This window comes from Protopterus annectens, chromosome 3.part1 (assembly GCF_019279795.1).
Source record: "Protopterus annectens isolate FY-2018-M chromosome 3.part1, PAN1.0, whole genome shotgun sequence".
In the NCBI taxonomy this organism is placed as follows: domain Eukaryota; kingdom Metazoa; phylum Chordata; order Ceratodontiformes; family Protopteridae; genus Protopterus; species Protopterus annectens.
This window is the reverse complement of record NC_056732.1, coordinates 1,835,737,108-1,835,763,911: the sequence shown is the minus strand read 5'-3', so window position 1 is coordinate 1,835,763,911 and position 26,804 is coordinate 1,835,737,108. Positions and strand designations below refer to the sequence as shown.

Below are 26,804 nucleotides of genomic sequence, written 5' to 3'. Positions count from 1 at the left end.
TCACAGAGCAGGAGATGTAAAGAAAACAAAAATAGATGAAATCTGTTTTGCTGTATAAAGTATCACATTGCATACCTTTTAACCGCTCAGTGAAATAAATCTGGGCAAAGCCAAAAATAATGGAGGAATCTAAGGCCCAAAAATAAGAACATATTTTAAATATTGCTCCTTTAAATTTAGAAAATTGCTAGAATAACAGGTTTTGCATTGTTATATATTTTCTGCAGGATATGGATCTGATACTCAAATATCTGTCAATATTTAGTATTATTTAGTGACTTCAGTCCTCAGTGATTTGCCAGAAAACTACAAATTTATGAGAAGCAGACCAAAAATATGAAGCACAAATCTGGACATTCTGCGAAAATTTGGACAGTTGATAGGTACAGTAAGTAATCCTGCAGTAAAACATTGTGTCCCTGCAGAATAGGGTTAAATCAGTACCTGTCTAGCTTATTAAATATTTATACAAGTTCCTCCTACAGTACTTAATTCCCTGCCTTACGTTATGAATATTAATTAAGTCTTCAGCATGACAGAGGGTCACATTTTAGAGATAGACAGGAAGTGATTGCTAAAAAGAGAGAGAGGGTAAAGAGTTCTTTTTGCAGCAAAAATATAGAAATACTTGGGTTTATCTGTCTATCATTCCTTTGTTTTTTAATTTTCTACCAATACGGGGATCAGCAGCCTGCATTCCTGAACACGCTGGCCAGTGGCTAAAACGGGTGAGCATGAAACTAGAGGTAAGAATTTCTGAGCTGATGGGAATAATTACTTGCTTACTTTCTGTGTGTGTAGTTTAATTTCAAACTCTGAAAAGCACCGAGGCTTGTGTTTACGAATGATGCAGTTTATGTCGCAGGAGGAATGTAGGAACATGGGAGCAGAAACCTACAGGTAAGGGCTTACAATTCATATCTCTCAACTGTCCAGATATTTGCAGAATAATCAGATTGTTGCCTCATATTTTTGGTGTTTGACTTATAAAATGTGTAATCTTCTGGCAAATTGTTGAGGGCTGAATTCACTAAATAACAGACATCTGAGTTTCAGCCTTCATCTCCATCAGAAAATGCTCGTGCACACAAATCATGTTATTGTAGCAACTTCTTAAGTTTAGAAGAGCAATAATCAAAATTTGCCACTGATTTTGGCCCTTTTTGTTCCACATGATTTTGGCTTTCTCCAGATTTCTTGCACTAAACGTTTGGGGGTATATATGTAGTTCTGATGGCAAACAGATAAATTGTCTGTTTTGTCTGTCCTATTTGTGTAGCTAGTTTCTTTAAGCTGGCCTGTCTCTGTGGCATTCCGTTTAGACCAGGCTTTCTTGAATGGCTCCTTCTGTGTCCTTACAATCTGGTATCTGCTCATACAACCTGCTCTGTTCATCCACTACTCTTTTTATGAAAAATACTTTGTAATGTAAACATGTAGACTGTTGTATTGAAAGACTACAGGGGATATTTCATAATGCTGTGATGTGGAAGGAAATAATTAAATATTTGTTGATTTTTTTTTAAAGTGCTGGGAGAATAGTCTTAAAAATGTTTCTGCCTATGTTCAATGTTTAACACGCTGTTCTTTTTCTTTTGTTTACATTCCTTTTGAGAATCTTGATTTCTAAAATATCCATTCTACTTTGGTTGAGTGATGTTTATCTTCATCTAGTATGTTTGAAAGACATATTTAGTACTGAAACTATGACCAATGAAGGCGCTTCAAAAAAAGTACTTTCTAATGTCTAGGTTGAACTTTGTTCTCTTAAAGTAGTGGTTGTAACACCATTTCCCTCTTTAGTTGTGTAAGATGTCAGTGTCCCTCGGGTGCCTTGTGCACCCATATAATGCCTCCCTTCTCATCTGTCATAAACTGTGAATAAATAGAGTTGCTCTAATGTCTCCTCATACCTTTTGTCCTCCATTTCTCTTATTATTCTGGTAGCTTCTTTCTAGCCTGATGACCTTGGCAGTCTTGCTATTATATGAAAACTAGACCTGAGCACAATGCTTTAGGTGGGGCCTGACCAGAGATCTGTAGAGGGGAAGTATAACCTCTTTAATTCCTAGAATCGGCTTCCTTATGTCAATAACCCAGAATCATATTGGGCTTGGCAACAGTTTTGTCAGACTTTTCCCTATAGTCTGATGACTACACTCCTTCATTTTTGATATGGAAATGCAGCTCTAACCCCTCAAAAACCTCATAATTATTTATTTATTTACATTTGTTTACCGGGAAATTCCGACTGGACACAGGTCCTTTTTCAGTGGAGGCCTGGGGAGAAAAGCTCCACAGAAAGACACGGTAGATGGTAAACAATAACAATCAAGGTAGAAGTGATCATGACATGGAGAAATACAGGAGCAACTTTGAAACAATTGAGTAGTAAGATGTAAATTACAAACATTGAGAAATAAGAAGTAAAACACAGAGCTACAAATTTTCCAAACAGTAACTAGATAACAATAATAACAGACTAAATGAATAAATGACAGACTGCTGTCCCCCCATTAAGCACCTCAGAATGTAAGATATGCTATGACAGACTGCTGTTCCTCCCCATTAAGCACCTCAGAATGTAGGATATGCAATGACAGACTGCTGTCCCCACCATTAAGCACCTCAGAATGTAGGATATGCTATGACAGACTGCTGTCCCCCCCATTAAGCACCTCAGAATGTAAGATATGCTATGATAGACCGCTGTCCACACCATTAACACCTCAGAATGTAGGATATGCAATGACAGACTGCTGCCCCCCCCATTAAGCACCTCAGAATGTAGGATATGCTATGACAGACTGTTGTTCCTTCCCATTAAGCACCTCAGAATGTAGGATAAGCTATGACAGACTGCTGTCCCCACCATTAAGCACCTCAGAATGTAGGATATGCTATGACAGACTGCTGTTCCCCCCATTAAGCACTTCAGAATGTAGGATATGCTATGACAGACTGCTGTTCCCCCCATTAAGCACCTCAGAATGTAGGATATGCTATGACAGACTGCTGTTCCCCCCATTAAGCACCTCAGAATGTAGGATATGCTATGACAGACTGCTGTCTTGTTCCTCCCCATTAAGCACCTCAGAATGTATGATATGCTATGACAGACTGCTGTCCCCACCATTAAGCACCTCAGAATGTATGATATGCTATGACAGACTGCTGCCCCCCCCATTAAGCACCTCAGAATGTATGATATGCTATGACAGACTGCGGTCCCCACCATTAAGCACTTCAGAATGTAAGATATGCTATGACAGACTGCTGTCCCCACCATTAAGCACTTCAGAATGTAAGATATGCTATGACAGACTGCTGTTCCTCCCCATTAAGCACTTCAGAATGTAGGATATGCTATGACAGACTGCTGTCCCTCCCCATTAAGCACCTCAGAATGTAAGATATGCTATGACAGACTGCTGTTCCTCCCCATTAAGCACCTCAGAATGTAGGATATGCTATGACAGACTGCTGTTCCTCCCCATTAAGCACCTCAGAATGTAGGATATGCTATGACAGACTGCTGTTCCTCCCCATTAAGCACCTCAAAATGTAGGATATGCTATGACAGACTGCTGTTCCTCCCCATTAAGCACCTTAGAATGTAGGATATGCTATGACAGACTGCTGTTCCTCCCCATTAAGCACCTCAGAATGTAAGATATGCTATGACAGACTGCTGTTCCTCCCCATTAAGCACCTCAAAATGTAGGATATGCTATGACAGACTGCTGTTCCTCCCCATTAAGCACCTCAGAATGTAGGATATGCTATGACAGACTGCTATTCCTCCCCATTAAGCACCTCAGAATGTAAGATATGCTATGACAGACTGCTGTTCCTCCCCATTAAGCACCTCAAAATGTAGGATATGCTATGACAGACTGCTGTTCCTCCCCATTAAGCACCTCAGAATGTAGGATATGCTATGACAGACTGCTGTCCTCCCCATTAAGCACCTCAGAATGTATGATATGCTATGACAGACTGCTGTCCCCACCATTAAGCACTTCAGAATGTAGGATATGCTATGACAGACTGCTGTCCCCACCATTAAGCACCTCAGAATGTAGGATATGCTATGACAGACTGCTGTCCCCACCATTAAGCACTTCAGAATGTAGGATATGCTATGACAAACTGCTGTCCCCACCATTAAGCACCTCAGAATGTAGGATATGCTATGACAGACTGCTGTCCCCACCATTAAGCACCTCAGAATGTATGATATGCTATGACAGACTGCTGTCCCCCCATTAAGCACCTCAGAATGTATGATATGCTATGACAGACTGCTGTCCCCACCATTAAGCACTTCAGAATGTAAGATATGCTATGACAGACTGCTGTCCCCACCATTAAGCACTTCAGAATGTAAGATATGCTATGAAAGACTGCTGTTCCTCCCCATTAAGCACTTCAGAATGTAGGATATGCTACTGCTGTCCCTCCCCATTAAGCACCTCAGAATGTAAGATATGCTATGACAGACTGCTGTCCCTCCCCATTAAGCACCTCAGAATGTAAGATATGCTATGACAGACTGCTGTCCCTCCCCATTAAGCACCTCAGAATGTAAGATATGCTATGACAGACTGCTGTTCCTCCCCATTAAGCACCTCAAAATGTCGGATATGCTATGACAGACTGCTGTTCCTCCCCATTAAGCACCTCAGAATGTAGGATATGCTATGACAGACTGCTGTTCCTCCCCATTAAGCACCTCAGAATGTAAGATATGCTACGACAGACTGCTGTTCCTCCCCATTAAGCACCTCAAAATGTAGGATATGCTATGACAGACTGCTGTTCCACCCCATTAAGCACCTCAGAATGTAGGATATGCTATGACAGACTGCTGTTCCCCCAATTAAGCACTTCAGAATGTAGGATATGCTATGACAGACTGCTGTTCCCCCCATTAAGCACTTCAGAATGTAGGATATGCTATGACAGACTGCTGTTCCCCCCATTAAGCACCTCAGAATGTAGGATATGCTATGACAGACTGCTGTCTTGTTCCTCCCCATTAAGCACCTCAGAATGTATGATATGCTATGACAGACTGCTGTCCCCACCATTAAGCACTTCAGAATGTAGGATATGCTATGACAGACTGCTGTCCCCACCATTAAGCACCTCAGAATGTAGGATATGCTATGACATACTGCTGTCCCCACCATTAAGCACTTCAGAATGTAGGATATGCTATGACAGACTGCTGTCCCCACCATTAAGCACCTCAGAATGTAGGATATGCTATGACAGACTGCTGTCCCCACCATTAAGCACCTCAGAATGTATGATATGCTATGACAGACTGCTGTCCCCCCCATTAAGCACCTCAGAATGTATGATATGCTATGACAGACTGCTGTCCCCACCATTAAGCACTTCAGAATGTAAGATATGCTATGACAGACTGCTGTCCCCACCATTAAGCACTTCAGAATGTAAGATATGCTATGACAGAATGCTGTTCCTCCCCATTAAGCACTTCAGAATGTAGGATATGCTATGACAGACTGCTGTCCCTCCCCATTAAGCACTTCAGAATGTAAGATATGCTATGACAGACTGCTGTCCCTCCCCATTAAGCACCTCAGAATGTAAGATATGCTATGACAGACTGCTGTTCCTCCCCATTAAGCACCTCAGAATGTAAGATATGCTATGACAGACTGCTGTTCCTCCCCATTAAGCACCTCAAAATGTTGGATATGCTATGACAGAAAGCTGTTCCTCCCCATTAAGCACCTCAGAATGTAGGATATGCTATGCCAGACTGCTGTTCCTCCCCATTAAGCACCTCAGAATGTAAGATATGCTATGACAGACTGCTGTTCCTCCCCATTAAGCACCTCAAAATGTAGGATATGCTATGACAGACTGCTGTTCCACCCCATTAAGCACCTCAGAATGTAGGATATGCTATGACAGACTGCTATTCCTCCCCATTAAGCACCTCAGAATGTAAGATATGCTATGACAGACTGCTGTTCCTCCCCATTAAGCACCTCAGAATGTAGGATATGCTATGACAGACTGCTGTCCCTACCCATTAAGCACCTCAGAATGTATGATATGCTATGACAGACTGCTGTCCCCACCATTAAGCACTTCAGAATGTAGGATATGCTATGACAGACTGCTGTCCCCACCATTAAGCACCTCAGAATGTAGGATATGCTATGACAGACTGCTGTCCCCACCATTAAGCACTTCAGAATGTAGGATATGCTATGACAAACTGCTGTCCCCACCATTAAGCACCTCAGAATGTAGGATATGCTATGACAGACTGCTGTCCCCACCATTAAGCACCTCAGAATGTATGATATGCTATGACAGACTGCTGTCCCCCCATTAAGCACCTCAGAATGTATGATATGCTATGACAGACTGCTGTCCTCACCATTAAGCACTTCAGAATGTAAGATATGCTATGACAGACTGCTGTCCCCACCATTAAGCACTTCAGAATGTAAGATATGCTATGACAGACTGCTGTTCCTCCCCATTAAGCACTTCAGAATGTAGGATATGCTACTGCTGTCCCTCCCCATTAAGCACCTCAGAATGTAAGATATGCTATGACAGACTGCTGTCCCTCCCCATTAAGCACCTCAGAATGTAAGATATGCTATGACAGACTGCTGTTCCTCCCCATTAAGCACCTCAGAATGTAAGATATGCTATGACAGACTGCTGTTCCTCCCCATTAAGCAGCTCAAAATGTCGGATATGCTATGACAGACTGCTGTTCCTCCCCATTAAGCACCTCAGAATGTAGGATATGCTATGACATACTGCTGTCCCCACCATTAAGCACTTCAGAATGTAGGATATGCTATGACAGACTGCTGTCCCCACCATTAAGCACCTCAGAATGTAGGATATGCTATGACAGACTGCTGTCCCCACCATTAAGCACCTCAGAATGTATGATATGCTATGACAGACTGCTGCCCCCCCCATTAAGCACCTCAGAATGTATGATATGCTATGACAGACTGCGGTCCCCACCATTAAGCACTTCAGAATGTAAGATATGCTATGACAGACTGCTGTCCCCACCATTAAGCACTTCAGAATGTAAGATATGCTATGACAGACTGCTGTTCCTCCCCATTAAGCACTTCAGAATGTAGGATATGCTATGACAGACTGCTGTCCCTCCCCATTAAGCACCTCAGAATGTAAGATATGCTATGACAGACTGCTGTCCCTCCCCATTAAGCACCTCAGAATGTAAGATATGCTATGACAGACTGCTTTTCCTCCCCATTAAGCACCTCAGAATGTAAGATATGCTATGACAGACTGCTGTTCCTCCCCATTAAGCACCTCAAAATGTCGGATATGCTATGACAGAAAGCTGTTCCTCCCCATTAAGCACCTCAGAATGTAGGATATGCTATGCCAGACTGCTGTTCCTCCCCATTAAGCACCTCAGAATGTAAGATATGCTATGACAGACTGCTGTTCCTCCCCATTAAGCACCTCAAAATGTAGGATATGCTATGACAGACTGCTGTTCCACCCCATTAAGCACCTCAGAATGTAGGATATGCTATGACAGACTGCTATTCCTCCCCATTAAGCACCTCAGAATGTAAGATATGCTATGACAGACTGCTGTTCCTCCCCATTAAGCACCTCAAAATGTAGGATATGCTATGACAGACTGCTGTTCCTCCCCATTAAGCACCTCAGAATGTAGGATATGCTATGACAGACTGCTGTCCCTCCCCATTAAGCACCTCAGAATGTATGATATGCTATGACAGACTGCTGTCCCCACCATTAAGCACTTCAGAATGTAGGATATGCTATGACAGACTGCTGTACCCACCATTAAGCACCTCAGAATGTAGGATATGCTATGACAGACTGCTGTCCCCACCATTAAGCACTTCAGAATGTAGGATATGCTATGACAAACTGCTGTCCCCACCATTAAGCACCTCAGAATGTAGGATATGCTATGACAGACTGCTGTCCCCACCATTAAGCACCTCAGAATGTATGATATGCTATGACAGACTGCTGTCCCCCCATTAAGCACCTCAGAATGTATGATATGCTATGACAGACTGCTGTCCCCACCATTAAGCACTTCAGAATGTAAGATATGCTATGACAGACTGCTGTCCCCACCATTAAGCACTTCAGAATGTAAGATATGCTATGAAAGACTGCTGTTCCTCCCCATTAAGCACTTCAGAATGTAGGATATGCTACTGCTGTCCCTCCCCATTAAGCACCTCAGAATGTAAGATATGCTATGACAGACTGCTGTCCCTCCCCATTAAGCACCTCAGAATGTAAGATATGCTATGACAGACTGCTGTCCCTCCCCATTAAGCACCTCAGAATGTAAGATATGCTATGACAGACTGCTGTTCCTCCCCATTAAGCACCTCAAAATGTCGGATATGCTATGACAGACTGCTGTTCCTCCCCATTAAGCACCTCAGAATGTAGGATATGCTATGACAGACTGCTGTTCCTCCCCATTAAGCACCTCAGAATGTAAGATATGCTACGACAGACTGCTGTTCCTCCCCATTAAGCTCCTCAAAATGTAGGATATGCTATGACAGACTGCTGTTCCACCCCATTAAGCACCTCAGAATGTAGGATATGCTATGACAGACTGCTGTTCCCCCAATTAAGCACTTCAGAATGTAGGATATGCTATGACAGACTGCTGTTCCCCCCATTAAGCACTTCAGAATGTAGGATATGCTATGACAGACTGCTGTTCCCCCCATTAAGCACCTCAGAATGTAGGATATGCTATGACAGACTGCTGTCTTGTTCCTCCCCATTAAGCACCTCAGAATGTATGATATGCTATGACAGACTGCTGTCCCCACCATTAAGCACTTCAGAATGTAGGATATGCTATGACAGACTGCTGTCCCCACCATTAAGCACCTCAGAATGTAGGATATGCTATGACATACTGCTGTCCCCACCATTAAGCACTTCAGAATGTAGGATATGCTATGACAGACTGCTGTCCCCACCATTAAGCACCTCAGAATGTAGGATATGCTATGACAGACTGCTGTCCCCACCATTAAGCACCTCAGAATGTATGATATGCTATGACAGACTGCTGTCCCCATTAAGCACCTCAGAATGTATGATATGCTATGACAGACTGCTGTCCCCACCATTAAGCACTTCAGAATGTAAGATATGCTATGACAGACTGCTGTCCCCACCATTAAGCACTTCAGAATGTAAGATATGCTATGACAGAATGCTGTTCCTCCCATTAAGCACTTCAGAATGTAGGATATGCTATGACAGACTGCTGTCCCTCCCCATTAAGCACTTCAGAATGTAAGATATGCTATGACAGACTGCTGTCCTCCCCATTAAGCACCTCAGAATGTAAGATATGCTATGACAGACTGCTGTTCCTCCCCATTAAGCACCTCAGAATGTAAGATATGCTATGACAGACTGCTGTTCCTCCCCATTAAGCACCTCAAAATGTTGGATATGCTATGACAGAAAGCTGTTCCTCCCCATTAAGCACCTCAGAATGTAGGATATGCTATGTCAGACTGCTGTTCCTCCCCATTAAGCACCTCAGAATGTAAGATATGCTATGACAGACTGCTGTTCCTCCCCATTAAGCACCTCAAAATGTAGGATATGCTATGACAGACTGCTGTTCCACCCCATTAAGCACCTCAGAATGTAGGATATGCTATGACAGACTGCTATTCCTCCCATTAAGCACCTCAGAATGTAAGATATGCTATGACAGACTGCTGTTCCTCCCATTAAGCACCTCAGAATGTAGGATATGCTATGACAGACTGCTGTTCCCCCCATTAAGCACCTCAGAATGTAGGATATGCTATGACAGACTGCTGTCCCTCCCATTAAGCACCTCAGAATGTATGATATGCTATGACAGACTGCTGTCCCCACCATTAAGCACTTCAGAATGTAGGATATGCTATGACAGACTGCTGTCCCCACCATTAAGCACCTCAGAATGTAGGATATGCTATGACAGACTGCTGTCCCCACCATTAAGCACTTCAGAATGTAGGATATGCTATGACAAACTGCTGTCCCCACCATTAAGCACCTCAGAATGTAGGATATGCTATGACAGACTGCTGTCCCCACCATTAAGCACCTCAGAATGTATGATATGCTATGACAGACTGCTGTCCCCATTAAGCACCTCAGAATGTATGATATGCTATGACAGACTGCTGTCCTCACCATTAAGCACTTCAGAATGTAAGATATGCTATGACAGACTGCTGTCCCCACCATTAAGCACTTCAGAATGTAAGATATGCTATGACAGACTGCTGTTCCTCCCCATTAAGCACTTCAGAATGTAGGATATGCTACTGCTGTCCCTCCCCATTAAGCACCTCAGAATGTAAGTTATGCTATGAGAGACTGCCGTCCCTCCCATTAAGCACCTCAGAATGTAAGATATGCTATGACAGACTGCTGTTCCTCCCCATTAAGCACCTCAGAATGTAAGATATGCTATGACAGACTGCTGTTCCTCCCCATTAAGCAGCTCAAAATGTCGGATATGCTATGACAGACTGCTGTTCCTCCCCATTAAGCACCTCAGAATGTAGGATATGCTATGACAGACTGCTGTTCCTCCCCATTAAGCACCTCAGAATGTAAGATATGCTATGACAGACTGCTGTTCCTCCCCATTAAGCACCTCAAAATGTAGGATATGCTATGACAGACTGCTGTTCCACCCCATTAAGCACCTCAGAATGTAGGATATGCTATGACAGACTGCCGTTCCCCCCATTAAGCACTTCAGAATGTAGGATATGCTATGACAGACTGCTGTTCCCCCCATTAAGCACTTCAGAATGTAGGATATGCTATGACAGACTGCTGTTCCCCCCATTAAGCACCTCAGAATGTAGGATATGCTATGACAGACTGCTGTCTTGTTCCTCCCCATTAAGCACCTCAGAATGTATGATATGCTATGACAGACTGCTGTCCCCACCATTAAGCACTTCAGAATGTAGGATATGCTATGACAGACTGCTGTCCCCACCATTAAGCACCTCAGAATGTAGGATATGCTATGACATACTGCTGTCCCCACCATTAAGCACTTCAGAATGTAGGATATGCTATGACAGACTGCTGTCCCCACCATTAAGCACCTCAGAATGTAGGATATGCTATGACAGACTGCTGTCCCCACCATTAAGCACCTCAGAATGTATGATATGCTATGACAGACTGCTGTCCCCCCCATTAAGCACCTCAGAATGTATGATATGCTATGACAGACTGCTGTCCCCACCATTAAGCACTTCAGAATGTAAGATATGGTATGACAGACTGCTGTCCCCACCATTAAGCACTTCAGAATGTAAGATATGCTATGACAGACTGCTGTTCCTCCCCATTAAGCACTTCAGAATGTAGGATATGCTATGACAGACTGCTGTCCCTCCCCATTAAGCACCTCAGAATGTAAGATATGCTATGACAGGCTGCTGTCCCTCCCCATTAAACACCTCAGAATGTAAGATATGCTATGACAGACTGCTGTTCCTCCCCATTAAGCACCTCAGAATGTAAGATATGCTATGACAGACTGCTGTTCCTCCCCATTAAGCACCTCAAAATGTCGGATATGCTCTGACAGAAAGCTGTTCCTCCCCATTAAGCACCTCAGAATGTAGGATATGCTATGCCAGACTGCTGTTCCTCCCCATTAAGCACCTCAGAATGTAAGATATGCTATGACAGACTGCTGTTCCTCCCCATTAAGCACCTCAAAATGTAGGATATGCTATGACAGACTGCTGTTCCACCCCATTAAGCACCTCAGAATGTAGGATATGCTATGACAGACTGCTATTCCTCCCCATTAAGCACCTCAGAATGTAAGATATGCTATGGCAGACTGCTGTTCCTCCCCATTAAGCACCTCAAAATGTAGGATATGCTATGACAGACTGCTGTTCCTCCCCATTAAGCACCTCAGAATGTAGGATATGCTATGACTGACTGCTGTCCCTCCCCATTAAGCACCTCAGAATGTATGATATGCTATGACAGACTGCTGTCCCCACCATTAAGCACTTCAGAATGTAGGATATGCTATGACAGACTGCTGTCCCCACCATTAAGCACCTCAGAATGTAGGATATGCTATGACAGACTGCTGTCCCCACCATTAAGCACTTCAGAATGTAGGATATGCTATGACAAACTGCTGTCCCCACCATTAAGCACCTCAGAATGTAGGATATGCTATGACAGACTGCTGTCCCCACCATTAAGCACCTCAGAATGTATGATATGCTATGACAGACTGCTGTCCCCCCATTAAGCACCTCAGAATGTATGATATGCTATTACAGACTGCTGTCCCCACCATTAAGCACTTCAGAATGTAAGATATGCTATGACAGACTGCTGTCCCCACCATTAAGCACTTCAGAATGTAAGATATGCTATGACAGACTGCTGTTCCTCCCCATTAAGCACCTCAGAATGTAGGATATGCTATGATAGACTGCTGTTCCCCCCATTAAGCACTTCAGAATGTAGGATATGCTACTGCTGTCCCTCCCCATTAAGCACATCAGAATGTAAGATATGCTATGACAGACTGCTGTCCCTCCCCATTAAGCACCTCAGAATGTAAGATATGCTATGACAGACTGCTGTTCCTCCCCATTAAGCACCTCAGAATGTAAGATATGCTATGACAGACTGCTGTTCCTCCCCATTAAGCACCTCAAAATGTCGAATATGCTATGACAGACTGCTGTTCCTCCCCATTAAGCACCTCAGAATGTAGGATATGCTATGACAGACTGCTGTTCCTCCCCATTAAGCACCTCAGAATGTAAGATATGCTATGACAGACTGCTGTTCCTCCCCATTAAGCACCTCAAAATGTAGGATATGCTATGACAGACTGCTGTTCCACCCCATTAAGCACCTCAGAATGTAGGATATGCTATGACAGACTGCTATTCCTCCCCATTAAGCACCTTAGAATGTAAGATATGCTATGACAGACTGCTGTTCCTCCCCATTAAGCACCTCAAAATGTAGGATATGCTATGACAGACTGCTGTTCCTCCCCATTAAGCACCTCAGAATGTAGGATATGCTATGACAGACTGCTGTCCCTCCCCATTAAGCACCTCAGAATGTAGGATATGCTATGACAGACTGCTGTCCCTCCCCATTAAGCGCATCAGAATGTAGGATATGCTATGACAGACTGTTGTTCCTCCCCATTAAGCACCTCAAAATGTAGGATATGCTATGACAGACTGCTGTTCCTCCCCATTAAGCACCTCAGAATGTAGGATATGCTATGACAGACTGCTGTTCCCCCCCATTAAGCACCTCAGAATATAGGATATGCTATGACAGACTGCTGTTCCTCCCCATTAAGCACCTCTGAATGTAGGATATGCTATGACAGACTGTTGTTCCTTCCCATTAAGCACCTCAGAATGTAAGATATGCTATGACAGGCTGCTGTTCCTCCCCATTAAGCAGTTCAGAATGTAGGATATGCTATGACAGACTGCTGTTCCTCCCCATTAAGCACCTCAGAATGTAGGATATGCTATGACAGACTGCTGTTCCTCCCCATTAAGCACGTTAGAATGCAGGATATGCTATGACAGACTGCTGTTCCTCCCCATTTAGCACCTCAGAATGTAAGATATGCTATGACGGACTGCTGTTCCTCCCCATTAAGCACCTCAGAATGTAGGATATGCTATGACAGACTTTTATCCTCCCCATTAAGCACTTCAGAATGTAGGATATGCTATGACAGACTTTTATCCTCCCCATTAAGCACTTCAGAATGTAGGATATGCTATGACAGACTGCTATCCCTCCCCATTAAGCACCTCAGAATGTATGATATGCTATGATAGACTGCTATCCCTCCCCATTAAGCACCTCAGAATGTATGATATGCTATGATAGACTGCTATCCCTCCCCATTAAGCACCTCAGAATGTAAGATATGCTATACCAGACTGCTATACATCCACATTAAGCACCTCAGAATGTAAGATATGCTATGACAGACTGCTATCCTCCCCATTTTATCCTTTCTGCCCTATGTGAACAGCTGGTAACTGCCCCTTATCCCCCCTTTATCTTTTTTAGTTTATCTTACCATGAATTTTTGGTCTTTTTTACCCCTGTACCTACCTGTTATATCTTTGCCTTCTCTGATGATTTCTGTAACTTTCTACCTGTCATGTTTTTGGTTACCCCAGTACTTCTGCCATCTGTTCCCTATTTAATTGTTGACACCTTTGAATTTCAGAAGGCTGTACCATCATGAAAGAGGGGACATCCATCACTGGTATAGACATTCTGTTTTTGTTATCTTCCCTACCAAATCCTAGCTCATCAGTCAGCTTTCTGAGGTGGGCATTATAGTCCCAGATATTATTCTGTCTTAATGTGCTAACACTTGGCAACACATAGTCCTCTCGTTAAAGGGCAGTCCACATCCCATCTGTTTGCATGACCTGGCTACTTCTTGCACCCTTTACTGAGTCCCTTCAGTAGAATATTTATTTATCATTTTAACTGGGTATGTGTCCAGAGTCGAAACTCATTTAAGACACAACCTTGGCTGCATGGACAAGAACAGATATCAAGAAGTACTATTTTTGGGAGCTGGAAGTTATCAGGAGTATATTATATTACATTATATGGTATGACATTTCACTACATTACATTACATTGTATCCCATTACACTGCATTACATTATATTGTGTTCCACTACATTCCATTCCATTATATTGTATGGCATTAAATTACATTATATCCCATTACATTGCTTTACATTACATTGTAGTCCATTACATTTACTTGTATCCAATTACATTGCATTACATTACATTGTCGCCTATTAAATTATATTACATTGTATCCCATTGTATTGCATTACATTATATTGTATGACATTACAATACATTACATTGTATCCCATTACATTGTAGCCCATTTTATTGCATTACATTATATTGCATGAAATTACACTGCATTTTATTACACTGTATCCCATTACATTGCATTACATTATATTATATGACATTACATTACATTGTATCCCATTACATTATATTACATTGTAGTCCATTACATTACATTACATTGCAATCCTGTTACATTGCATTACATTACATTGTAGCCTATTACATTGCATCCCATTGTATTGCATTACAATTTATTGTATGACATTACAATACATTACATTGTATCCCATTACATTGTATTACATTACATTGTAGTCCATTACATTTACTTGTATCCCATTACATTGTATTACATTACATTGTAGCCTATTACATTATATTACATTGTATCCCTTTGTATTGCATTACATTATATTGTATGCCATTACAATACATGCCATTATATCCCATTACATTGTATTACATTACATTGTAGCCCATTTTATTGCTTTACATTATATTGTATGAAATTACACTGCATTCTATTACACTGTATCCAATTACATTGCATTACATTATATTATATGACATTACATTGTATCCCATTGCATTGCATTATATTACATTGTAGTCCATTACATTACATTATATTGTATCTCATTACATTGCATTACATTATATTGTACGACATTACAGTACATTACATTACACTGTATTCCATTACATTGTATCCCATTACATTGTTTTACATTATATAGTATGACATTACACTGCATTACATTGCACTACATTATATTGTATGGCATTACACTGCATTACCTTGCACTACATTACATTACATTGTTTTACATTATATTGTATGACATTACACTGCATTACATTGCACTACATTACACTACATTACATTGCATCCCATTACATTACTTTACATTATATTGTATGACATTACACTGCATTACATTTTACTACATTACATTGCATCCCATTAAATTGCTTTACATTATATTGTATGACCTTACACTGCATTACATTGCACTACATTAAATTACATTACATTGTATTCCTTTACATTGCTTTACATTACATTGAATGACATTACACTGCATTACATTACACTATATTACATTACATTGTATCCCATTACATTACATTATATTGTAGCCCATTACATTGCATTATATGCCATTGTATCCCATTACATTGCTTTACATTATATTGTATGACATTACACTGCATTACATTACACTAGATTACATTACACTGTATCCCATTACATTGCTTTACATTATATTGTATGACATTACACTCTATTACATTGCACTACATTACATTGTAGCCCATTACATTGCTTTACATTATATTGTATGACATTACACTGCATTACATTGCACTACATTACATTACATTACATTACATTATAGCCCATTACATTACTTTACATTATATTGTATGACCTTACACTGCATTGCATTGCACTACATTACTTTACATTACATTGTATCCCATTACATTGTTTTACATTATATTATATGACATTACACTGCATTAAATTGCACTACATTACATGGCATTACATTGTATCCCATTACATTGCTTTACATTATATTGTATGACATTACACTGTATTACATTGTACTACATTACATTGTATCTCATTACATTGCTTTACATTATATTGTATGACATTACACTGCATTACATTACACTATATTACATTACACTGTATCCCATTACATTCAATTATATTGCAGCCCATTACATTGCATTATATGCCATTGTATCCCATTACATTGCTTTACATTATATTGTATGACATTACACTGCATTACATTGCACTACATTACATTACATTACATTATAGCCCATTACATTACTTTACATTATATTGTATGACATTACACTGCATTACATTGCACTACATTACTTTACATTACATTGTATCCCATTACATTGTTTTACATTATATTATATGACATTACACTGCATTAAATTGCACTACATTACATGGCATTACATTGTATCCCATTACATTGCTTTACATTATATTGTATGACATTACACTGTATTACATTGCACTACATTACATTGTTACACTACATTACATTACACTGTATCCCATTACATTCAATTATATTGTAGCCCATTACATTGCATTATATGCCATTGTATCCCATTACATTGATTTACATTATATTGTATGACATTACACTGCATTACATTACACTATATTACATTTCACTGTATCCCATTACATTGCTTTACATTATATTGTATGACATTACACTGCATTACATTGCACTACATTTCATTACATTACATTGTAGCCCATTACATTGCATTAGATGACATTGTATTTCATTACATTGCATTACATGACATTGTATCTCATTACATTACATTACATGACATTGTATCCCATTATATTGCATTACATTTATAGTGTATGACATTATACTACATTACATTATATTACATTGTATCTTATCCCATTACATTACATTACATTGTATCCCATTACATTACATTACATGTCATTGTATCCCATTACACTGCATTACATTATATTGTATGATATTACACTACATTACATTATACTACGTCACATAACATTGTATTACGTGACGTATCCCATTACATTGTATTACATTATATTGTATGACATTATATTGTATCCCATTACATGACATTGTAGTCTATTACATTACATGACAATGTATCTCATTACACTGCATTACATGATGCACTGTATCCCATTACATTACATTGTATCCCATTACATTGTATTACATTATATTGTATGACATTACATTGTATCCCATTATATTACATTGTAGTCTATTACATTACATGACAATGTATCTCATTACATTGCATTATATGACGCACTGTATCCCATTACATTGTATTATATTACATTGTAGCCCATTACATTACATTGCATTGCATTACATTGCATTGCATGACATTGTATCCCATTACATTATATTGTATGACATTATATTGCATTACATTATATTGTATGACAGTACACTACATTACATTACACTATATCCCATTACACCGTATCCCATTACATTTCATTACATTACATTATATGACATTACATTGTATCCCATTACATTGCATTACATTATATTGTATGACAATACACTATATTACATTACACTGTATCCCATTACTCTGTATTGCTTTACTCCATATCCAATTATATTACATTACATTGTATCCCATTACATTGCATTACATTATATTGTATAACAATACACTACATTACATTACATTACTTTACATTACACTATATCCCATTATGCCATATCCCATTACATTTTATTGCATTACATCATATGACATTACATTGTATCCCATTACATTGCATTACATTATATTGTATGACAATACACTATATTACATTACACTGTATCCCATTACTCTGTATTGCATTACTCCATATCCCATTATATTACATTACATTGTATCCTGTTACATTGCATTACATTATATTGTATAACAATACACATCATTACATTACATTACTTTACATTACACTATATCCCACTATGCCATATCCCATTACATTTCATTACATTACATTATATGACATTACATTGTATCCCATTACATAATATTGTATGACATTATATTGCATTACATTATATTGTATGACAGTACACTACATTACATTACACTATATCCCATTACACCATGTCCCATTACATTTCATTACATTACATTGTATGACATTACTTTGTATCCCATTACATTGCATTACATTATATTGTATGACAATACAGTAGATTACATTACACTGTATCCATTACTCTGTATTGTATTATGCCATATCCCATTAGATTACATTACATTGTATCCCATTACATTGCATTACATTATATTGTGTAACAATACACTACATTACATTACATTACTTTACATTACACTATATCCCATTACACCGTATCCCATTACATTTCATTACATTACATTATATGACATTACATTGTATCCCATTACATTGCATTACATTATATTGTATGACAATACACTATATTACATTACACTGTATCCCATTACTCTGTATTGCTTTACTCCATATCCCATTATATTACATTACATTGTATCCCATCACATTGCATTACATTATATTGTATAACAATACACTACATTACATTATATTACTTTACATTACACTATATTCCATTACGTCATATCCCATTACATTTTATTGCATTACATTATATGACATTACATTGTATCCCATTACATTGCATTACATTATATTGTATGACAATACACTGTATTACATTACACTGTATCCCATTACTCTGTATTGCATTACTCCATATCCCATTATGTTACATTACATTGTATCACATTATATTGTATAACAATACACTACATTACATTACTTTACATTACACTATATCCCCCTATGCCATATCCCATTACATTTCATTACATTACATTATATGACATTACATTGTATCCCATTACATTATATTGTAAGACAATACACTATATTACATTACACTGTATCCCATTACTCTGTATCACATTACGCCATATCCCATTATATTACATTACATTGTAGCCCATTACATTATATTGTATGACATTAAATTACATTACATTATATCCCATTACATTGCATTGAATGACATTGTATCCTATTACATTGCATTACATTATATTGTATGACAATACACTGTATCCCATTACTCTGTATTACATTACTGCGTATCCCATTACATTACATTACATTAAGAAATGAACTTTGTGCCAATAACAGCATTGAAGGAATAGTAAATCACACCAACAACTCTTGTAGTACCTTAGAGCTTTTCTCTTATTTATTATCAAGACTTCTTCAGAAAGACATGTTTCATAACTGTGAGCAACCATTTTCACTTTGTTTAAATACATTAGTTCTAGCAGTCCATTTAAATTAACAACAGTTCCTTTCCAATAGTAAAGTGTGAACAGGCAAGGTGCTGTGTGCATTAAAATAACAGAGTTTGTAGGGGACATGGACACATTCCTGCAAGTCTGGGAATTAAAATTGCAGATAGAACTGAGAGCTGATGTCTATCCAGGTCTCAACGAAACACTGAACATTAAATGTGTAGCTACGATAGAATTACATTACATTGTATCCCATTACATTGCATTGCATGAGATTGTATCCCATTACATTGCATTACATTACATTGTATGAAATTACATTGCATTACATTATATTGTATGACATTACACTACATTGCATTACACTGTATCCCATTACATTACCTTACATTACATTGTATGACCTTACACTGCATTACATTTGCTTGAGGGCAGAAGGAGATAATATGCCTATCTAGTCTTCCCTTTTAAAGTGTTTTGTCACACTTCAGTGACTTTCCTTTAGCACCACAGTATGTGGTGCAAAAAATTCCAATCTACCTTTTTACTCATGAAATTACTTTTTCCCGTACTGATGCCAGTAAAGTTAATAGTGACTAACTTCAGTGATATCAAATCAGCCAGAATGTGAGATGCATCCATAGGCTTTAATGGACACATGCTGTGCATGCCCAGAGATGAATGTGGCAGATCCTTAAGGTGATATCAATAAGGGAAAAACTATTTTTTTTCAGCCATGTTTGCAATAAAAAATTTCAAAGCTTTTTTATTAAAAAAATGACCTAAATAAATAAGACTGTACAATAGCATGATGCACTGTGTTATTTAACTCCATGGAAGCTGTAATGTACTGTTGAAGGGTCATAGAATACTTTAAATATATACATAATTTCTATTTCAACTTTCCCCCTAAACTTTGTCCAGCTGTGCCATGTCCTTTTAAAAACCTTTGTGGATTCTCTTTCCATTATCTATTCTGGTAATCCATTCTATGGGTCCATTACCCTCTCTGTGAAAAAGTACTGCCAGAGCGCTAGGGAATCGTTAGTCTTTATAACCTGTGCCTCTGCCCCTTCTTCTTCTATCTTTTGAGAGAAATCCCACTCAGATATGGGAGATCATGCAAAGTACTCAGAGATGTGAATGAAGGTAAGAATTTAACCCTGAAGCTCTAAGGCAGAGATCTTACCTAAAACGCCATCATGCTACCCTAGAATCGGACATCACACCCTGGAGCTCTGAGACAGTGATATTATCGCTGAGTCACTGAGAAGTCCCACTTCACCTGCCAAGTAATTGGTAACCACTTCTGCAATTACATCTGCTCATCCTGTCACCCAAGAGAAACATTCTCACTTGCTGGCTTGGCCTGCCTAACCTCACTCCTCTAATAGTTCTCACTTGCACTTATCCACTCCATCTGATATGTCTACCCACCTTCATTAATTGTGATTGAGTTTCCAATCACCAAATGGCCTCACTTTCCTTTCTTACCTGTTGTCCCTGCTGCCGTCCTTTCTGGACTACTTGTTCTGGCTATCCTACCCAAGTTTGTGTTCTTCTTCCTGTATGTACCACTTCTGAAGCTCTGCACACGTCATCTGTTAGTTACAGGAATATGTGATACTAACTCTTGCCTTCTCGGCCTCCAACTTGTTTTTCTGTAATGCTAAGAATTCTGAGCTAAAAGGAGCTGGGAAGAGAAAACAGTTCACAGAAAATAAACGGTCTTTGTTTTTTTAAATCCAAAATTGTATTAACCTGCTATGCTTCCCATTTCTCCAGTTAATGCAGCTGGGAACAAAACAAGGATTACAAAGCTACTGATAAGAAATGTAGAGTGCACCAGGAGCTGCAGTGGTAACTAGTTTTCTGTGAATGAGTTTGATTTAAATCAGTACTATAAGCTAATACAATTTAAAAAAGTGAATAGTGCTACCCTTAATGTAAAATTAATGTTTTGATAATGTCTGCAAAAGGATCAATGTAGTGTATGGTTCATAGGTTCATACATTCATAGGTTGGTACTAGGCTATCGGCCCTAAGGCCTATGCAAGCCTAGCCATAACAATTCCCTGGATATTTCTTCCCACAATATTTACTTCTCTTGGCCCATGTCTAGCAGGGTGACTGACATGATCCTCGGGGTGAATTTCCTATCTCCCATCCAACAGTATGCTTAGAAAGGTGTAATGAGAATCTTGTGGCATGGTGGGGGATCTGTAGCAAGCTACAATTTGGATTGCAGTCTTACCTAGTGTTAGTTGCACCTTGAGAATTTCAGATGCATTGTGTTGGGCAACTAGCCTGGAGGTGTGAATATCCTTGGTTAATATGGACGCTCCTCCACCTTTAGTGTTTTGGTCTTAGTTTTGTGGCCGAAAAGTGTGGTAAGAATTGTAGCCTGGTATTGCAGGGGTGCTCTCTGGAGCCTTGAACCAGGTCTCAGTTACTGGCACAGATATCGATGTTCTTCATTTTTAGGAGTGCCTCAAGAGAGTGCATTTTGAAGTTTAGACTTCTAGCATTGAGTAGCATTACCTTCAGATTTTGCATGCTTGTATCTGTTACAGTGGTGGTTTTATCCTTTGAACCTTGCCTAAAAAAGGCACTATAGGGGTGGCAAGAGCTTTAGCCAGTAACCTGAATCCCAGGGTGACAGGTGCAGACCATCTCTGGCAAAGCATCATGGTTTGTCGATCATGTTTTCCCAGGCAGACAAATACTGGATCCCCTTTGAATGACACCAGAAGCTTAGCCAATTGTTGAAGTTAATCATTTTGTCCTTATACTGTGGTATCATTCTGGGTGAAGGCAGGATGCTACTCAGGGCTAGGGTCATACCTGCCTGGGTCACATGATCCAAGAGCTCTTCCATGTCTCTTTTCATGTAGTCCAGGGAGGTATGTCTCAAGTCATTCACTCCAGCATGGACAATGACAGAGTCGTATTTGTACTTGTTGTGGAGTGACTTGAGTGCATGCGTTATGTGGCAGATCCTGGCACCCGACAGGCAGCTGACTGTAATTTTCTCCTTGTTCAGCCTGGTGAGTGGGACATCAGTGTGCCTGACTATAGAGTCACCTATGACTAAAGTGTTGGGTACATTGTCTTGCCTAAGGGCTGTTGTTGGGTGGAACACTGGTGTTGTGAGTTATGTGTCACTTTGGTTGTGACTGGTGTTTGTTTGCGTTTCGGCTTCGGAGGTCCTTGTTGCTTGGGCAGGTTAATGTTAAGGGCCTCCGCATATGTGGGTTTAGTGTTGCTATGTGTGGGTGTTGATGGTGTGGGTTTTGAAGGGCTATGAGTTGCTTGAGGTGTAATGCAGGTGTTAACCTTCTCCTCTTGACTGTCTAGCACAATCTTGGCCGGAGAGAGCTTTGCTTCCAGTTTGGCTATGTAAGTGCATCTCTCACAGCTTGTAGTGTTGGTTGGTAGGAGGAGAGGATTGTCTGTGTACATGAGGCAGTTGCCGCATTGCCCCAGTATGCCCAGATTCACCAGGTGGACAGGAGAAATCACCGGAAGCTGACCCCTGGACATGCCTGTTTAGGTGCTTTTTTGTAAAGTTTAAGAGCTGTTTCCCCTCACCTTTGCAAGGTACTTTGCAATTGTAGGCTGTTTAGTGCCTATGATTAATTTCTCCTTATTGACAAGGAGAGCTGAGTGCTTGTATCAGTTTCAGGCTTCCTAGTGCTTTCCAGCAGGTTCTAGAGCAAGTGCTAGTTACAGGGGTTCAGATTTTAGTGCTACTACTGAGAAACCAGCTAGTTTTAAGGGAAAATTTGAAGAGCAGACTTTCTGGCACCTGGAATAGTTTAACTGTAGCCTCGCAGTGCTGCACGATGTGAAAAATGTGCGAAGACAAGCGTTTTTAAGCCAGAAAGTTGAAAGGGACAGAAATCAGCCCAAAAAGGCTAACAAAATTACAATTTCAGAGCTGGAAACCACTCCTCTAGTGTTAGATAGGCAGCACAATGCTCAGCACTCGCACTGGTAGGCAGTAGGACTTCCCTCTACCACAGCAAGGTCTGGATAGCTCTGAGCACAGAAAATAAAGTCCTGAGACAAGCAAAGCCTGGGATATGGACTGGCTAGAAAAGGTGGGAAACGAGCAAACAAGATAGTAGTATTTGTTGTTGAAACAGGCTAAACAACTCAATAATGCAGTAAATAAACACAAAAAAGGCTAACACACTTGAGTGTGTAGTCCTAAACAGTAAATGCAATTAAAACTCTACAAAATTAGCAATTTAAAACTTTTTAAATGAAGCAAGGCAAGTGCACAACTGAAAAATGATTTAAGAGGCAGTAACACAGCAGAATAAGTAGCTAGTCTACATATACAGAGAAGTCTATATATACAGAAAAGCAGCTAAAACACACAAACACTTCAGATGCAGTGCAACCTAGAGCACTTGAGTTGTAGCAATATTAAGGCAATTACAGTTGTAATAAATGCTCTAAAATATAGTCTATGTTTCCAAAATGTTTGAGAAGCACAGTCAGAACACAAGGAGATTCAGGCAAAAAAATTGTTTTTTTTTTTTTTTTTTTTTGAAAAGGAAAAAGGAGAAACAGAAGGCCTTCTCACTAGACTGGGAGTAGTGTCCCAGATCAGATTTACAGTAGGGGCGGGCAACTGCAAAGCCTCCAAGTAATTAGCCTACAGACAGTAAGCACTACAGAAAGCCACAAAATGAACATTTTTAAACAGATAACGATTTGTAAAGATACAGAATGCTTTTAACTGCAAACCAGTTATGGAGTTCCATAATTACACTCTAAATGTGGGATGAATACAAAGTTAGAAAGGTTAACAAAGCTTTGTTAATCCCATCTCATCCCTGTTAAGCTTTAGTCATGTGCTTGAGCATAAAAGTACCTAATGCTGGGCACCACGGGACAGCATCCAAAGCATTTTCACAGCATTAAAAGTTGTTAGACATTTCACTGGCACACAAAAAAAATTACACAAGTGTGGAAGGGTGAGCTATCCAGCATCTTTTAAAGCTGTCATTTCATCAGATGTACACTTTGTTTCTGTTTGTTGTTTTATGGTTTCATATTAGTAAAACACTTCCTGCTCCTAGATGTTCCCCTGTAACTGGTAATATATGGAGGAGATAAAGCTCCATGCACTGCTTTATTGTATGTGTTCTTTGTTTCACTGTTGAGATGAATTTCTCTATATTCATGTCACAAACACATAAAAATTATTATGATGAGAGACTCAGTCATCATCCTCTGTTTTATTCTTGTAAAAAAGATAAAAATGATACCACACAATGCTGTGGTTCTCTGTTGCCATGTCCTTATTATATAATATGTACCAGAATTATTCTAAAAGATTAGCTGTCCAAGCTTATTTCTTTTATAAGCAGTTTAGTTCTGTAATAAAGTGCTTGAGGAAGAGCCTGACACACACACACACACACACACACACACAGACACACACACACTGGCAAGACGCAAGACACACACACAGACACACACACACACACACAGACACACACACACACACACACACACACACACACACACACACACACACACACACACACACACACACACACACACACACACACACACACACACACACGCACGCACAAACACATATCCATACTTTTGATTCTGTACATAACAACCTTGGTGTGAACACACAGGCAGACATGCACATATATACGTATACATGTGTACACTCACGCTCAGATCTAGACTCTCGATTAGCTACCAAACCTCTAATGCAACCAACCAGTCAAGCACACACATTCATGGACAAGACTACTTGTATACACAGACATACATATAAACACACACACAGACACACACACACACACACACACACACACACACACACACACACACACACACACACACACACACACACACACACACACATATCCAGGCTCCTGATTCCCTAACTAGCACCCCCCAGTGTGCTCCTCAGACACACAGACACACACACACACACACACACACACACACACACACACACACACACACACACACACACACACACACACACACACACCCTCACATTTTTGCTGAACTTCCTGCTGAGGTCCATGCAAGGGGAAAATCTCAGCAGTACAGCAGTTTCTGAATCAGGAAAGCTAGTGCAATGTGGAAACCTTTCAAGCTAAAGCTTCCTACTTTTTTTAAGCCTTTCTGAATCCCAGGGTATAAGTAAAATAAACATAACTGAAGTTGTACTGCTGATCTGTTATGTGGAGCACATTAATATGCTCAGAGTGGATATACAGTGGGGTATACTGCAACCATAACTGTTTTCATAAATTGTTTGATTTTATTAATTTATGAAATTTGTTGTAACAAGTATAAATGTATATGACTGCTTAGATATATCTAAACATTTGCAGTAACTGTGAATAGATCCTGTTCAGGTGTTTATATTAGCATGTTTTGTACTGTATTTTACTTGTAGTTAAGTTGTAGCATTATACAGTGTAATATGCCTTACCATTTTGCATTTAATTGTAAAAAATACCAGTTCCTCCAGCCACAGTTTTTATAAATTCACAATGGGCAAGATGAGAGGGTCAGTGCTGTGAAAGGGGTACATGGCATCCAACAGAATATGATTACTTTTGTTGTTGTCATTTTACTGATGATCAGTTGCTGTTATGCCCTCAAGTACCGCAAAGTGTATGGTTCATATCTGGTGAGTGGAGCTAAAGGCAGAAGCTGATTCCATGGTTTCATTTCTTAAAGTGGCAAAGAGAGACAAAGTTTAGTCTCTGCTAAAAAGAAAAAAAATGCAATTCCGACTTTAAATCTTGTTATATTGTATTTTTTATTGCTTTCTGCTCCTGCTGCTTCTATGTAGGGTACATTGTGGTGGTGGTGCCTTTCAGCTTTTCCCGGTTAGGGGTCGT

At 39.7% G+C, this 26,804-nt stretch overlaps 1 protein-coding gene across 1 annotated transcript in view; it reads left to right on the top strand.

Moving 5' to 3' along the window:
- Window positions 1–584: 584 nt before the first annotated feature.
- LOC122798729 (gastrula zinc finger protein XlCGF26.1-like) overlaps window positions 585–26,804 on the top strand; it is a 90,742-nt gene continuing 64,522 nt past the window's right edge. The window contains exon 1 of the mRNA XM_044067829.1: window positions 585–746. Coding sequence (XP_043923764.1) covers window positions 735–746 — 12 coding nt within the window. The 5' untranslated portion in view covers window positions 585–734. The remainder of the gene's footprint in view (window positions 747–26,804) is intronic.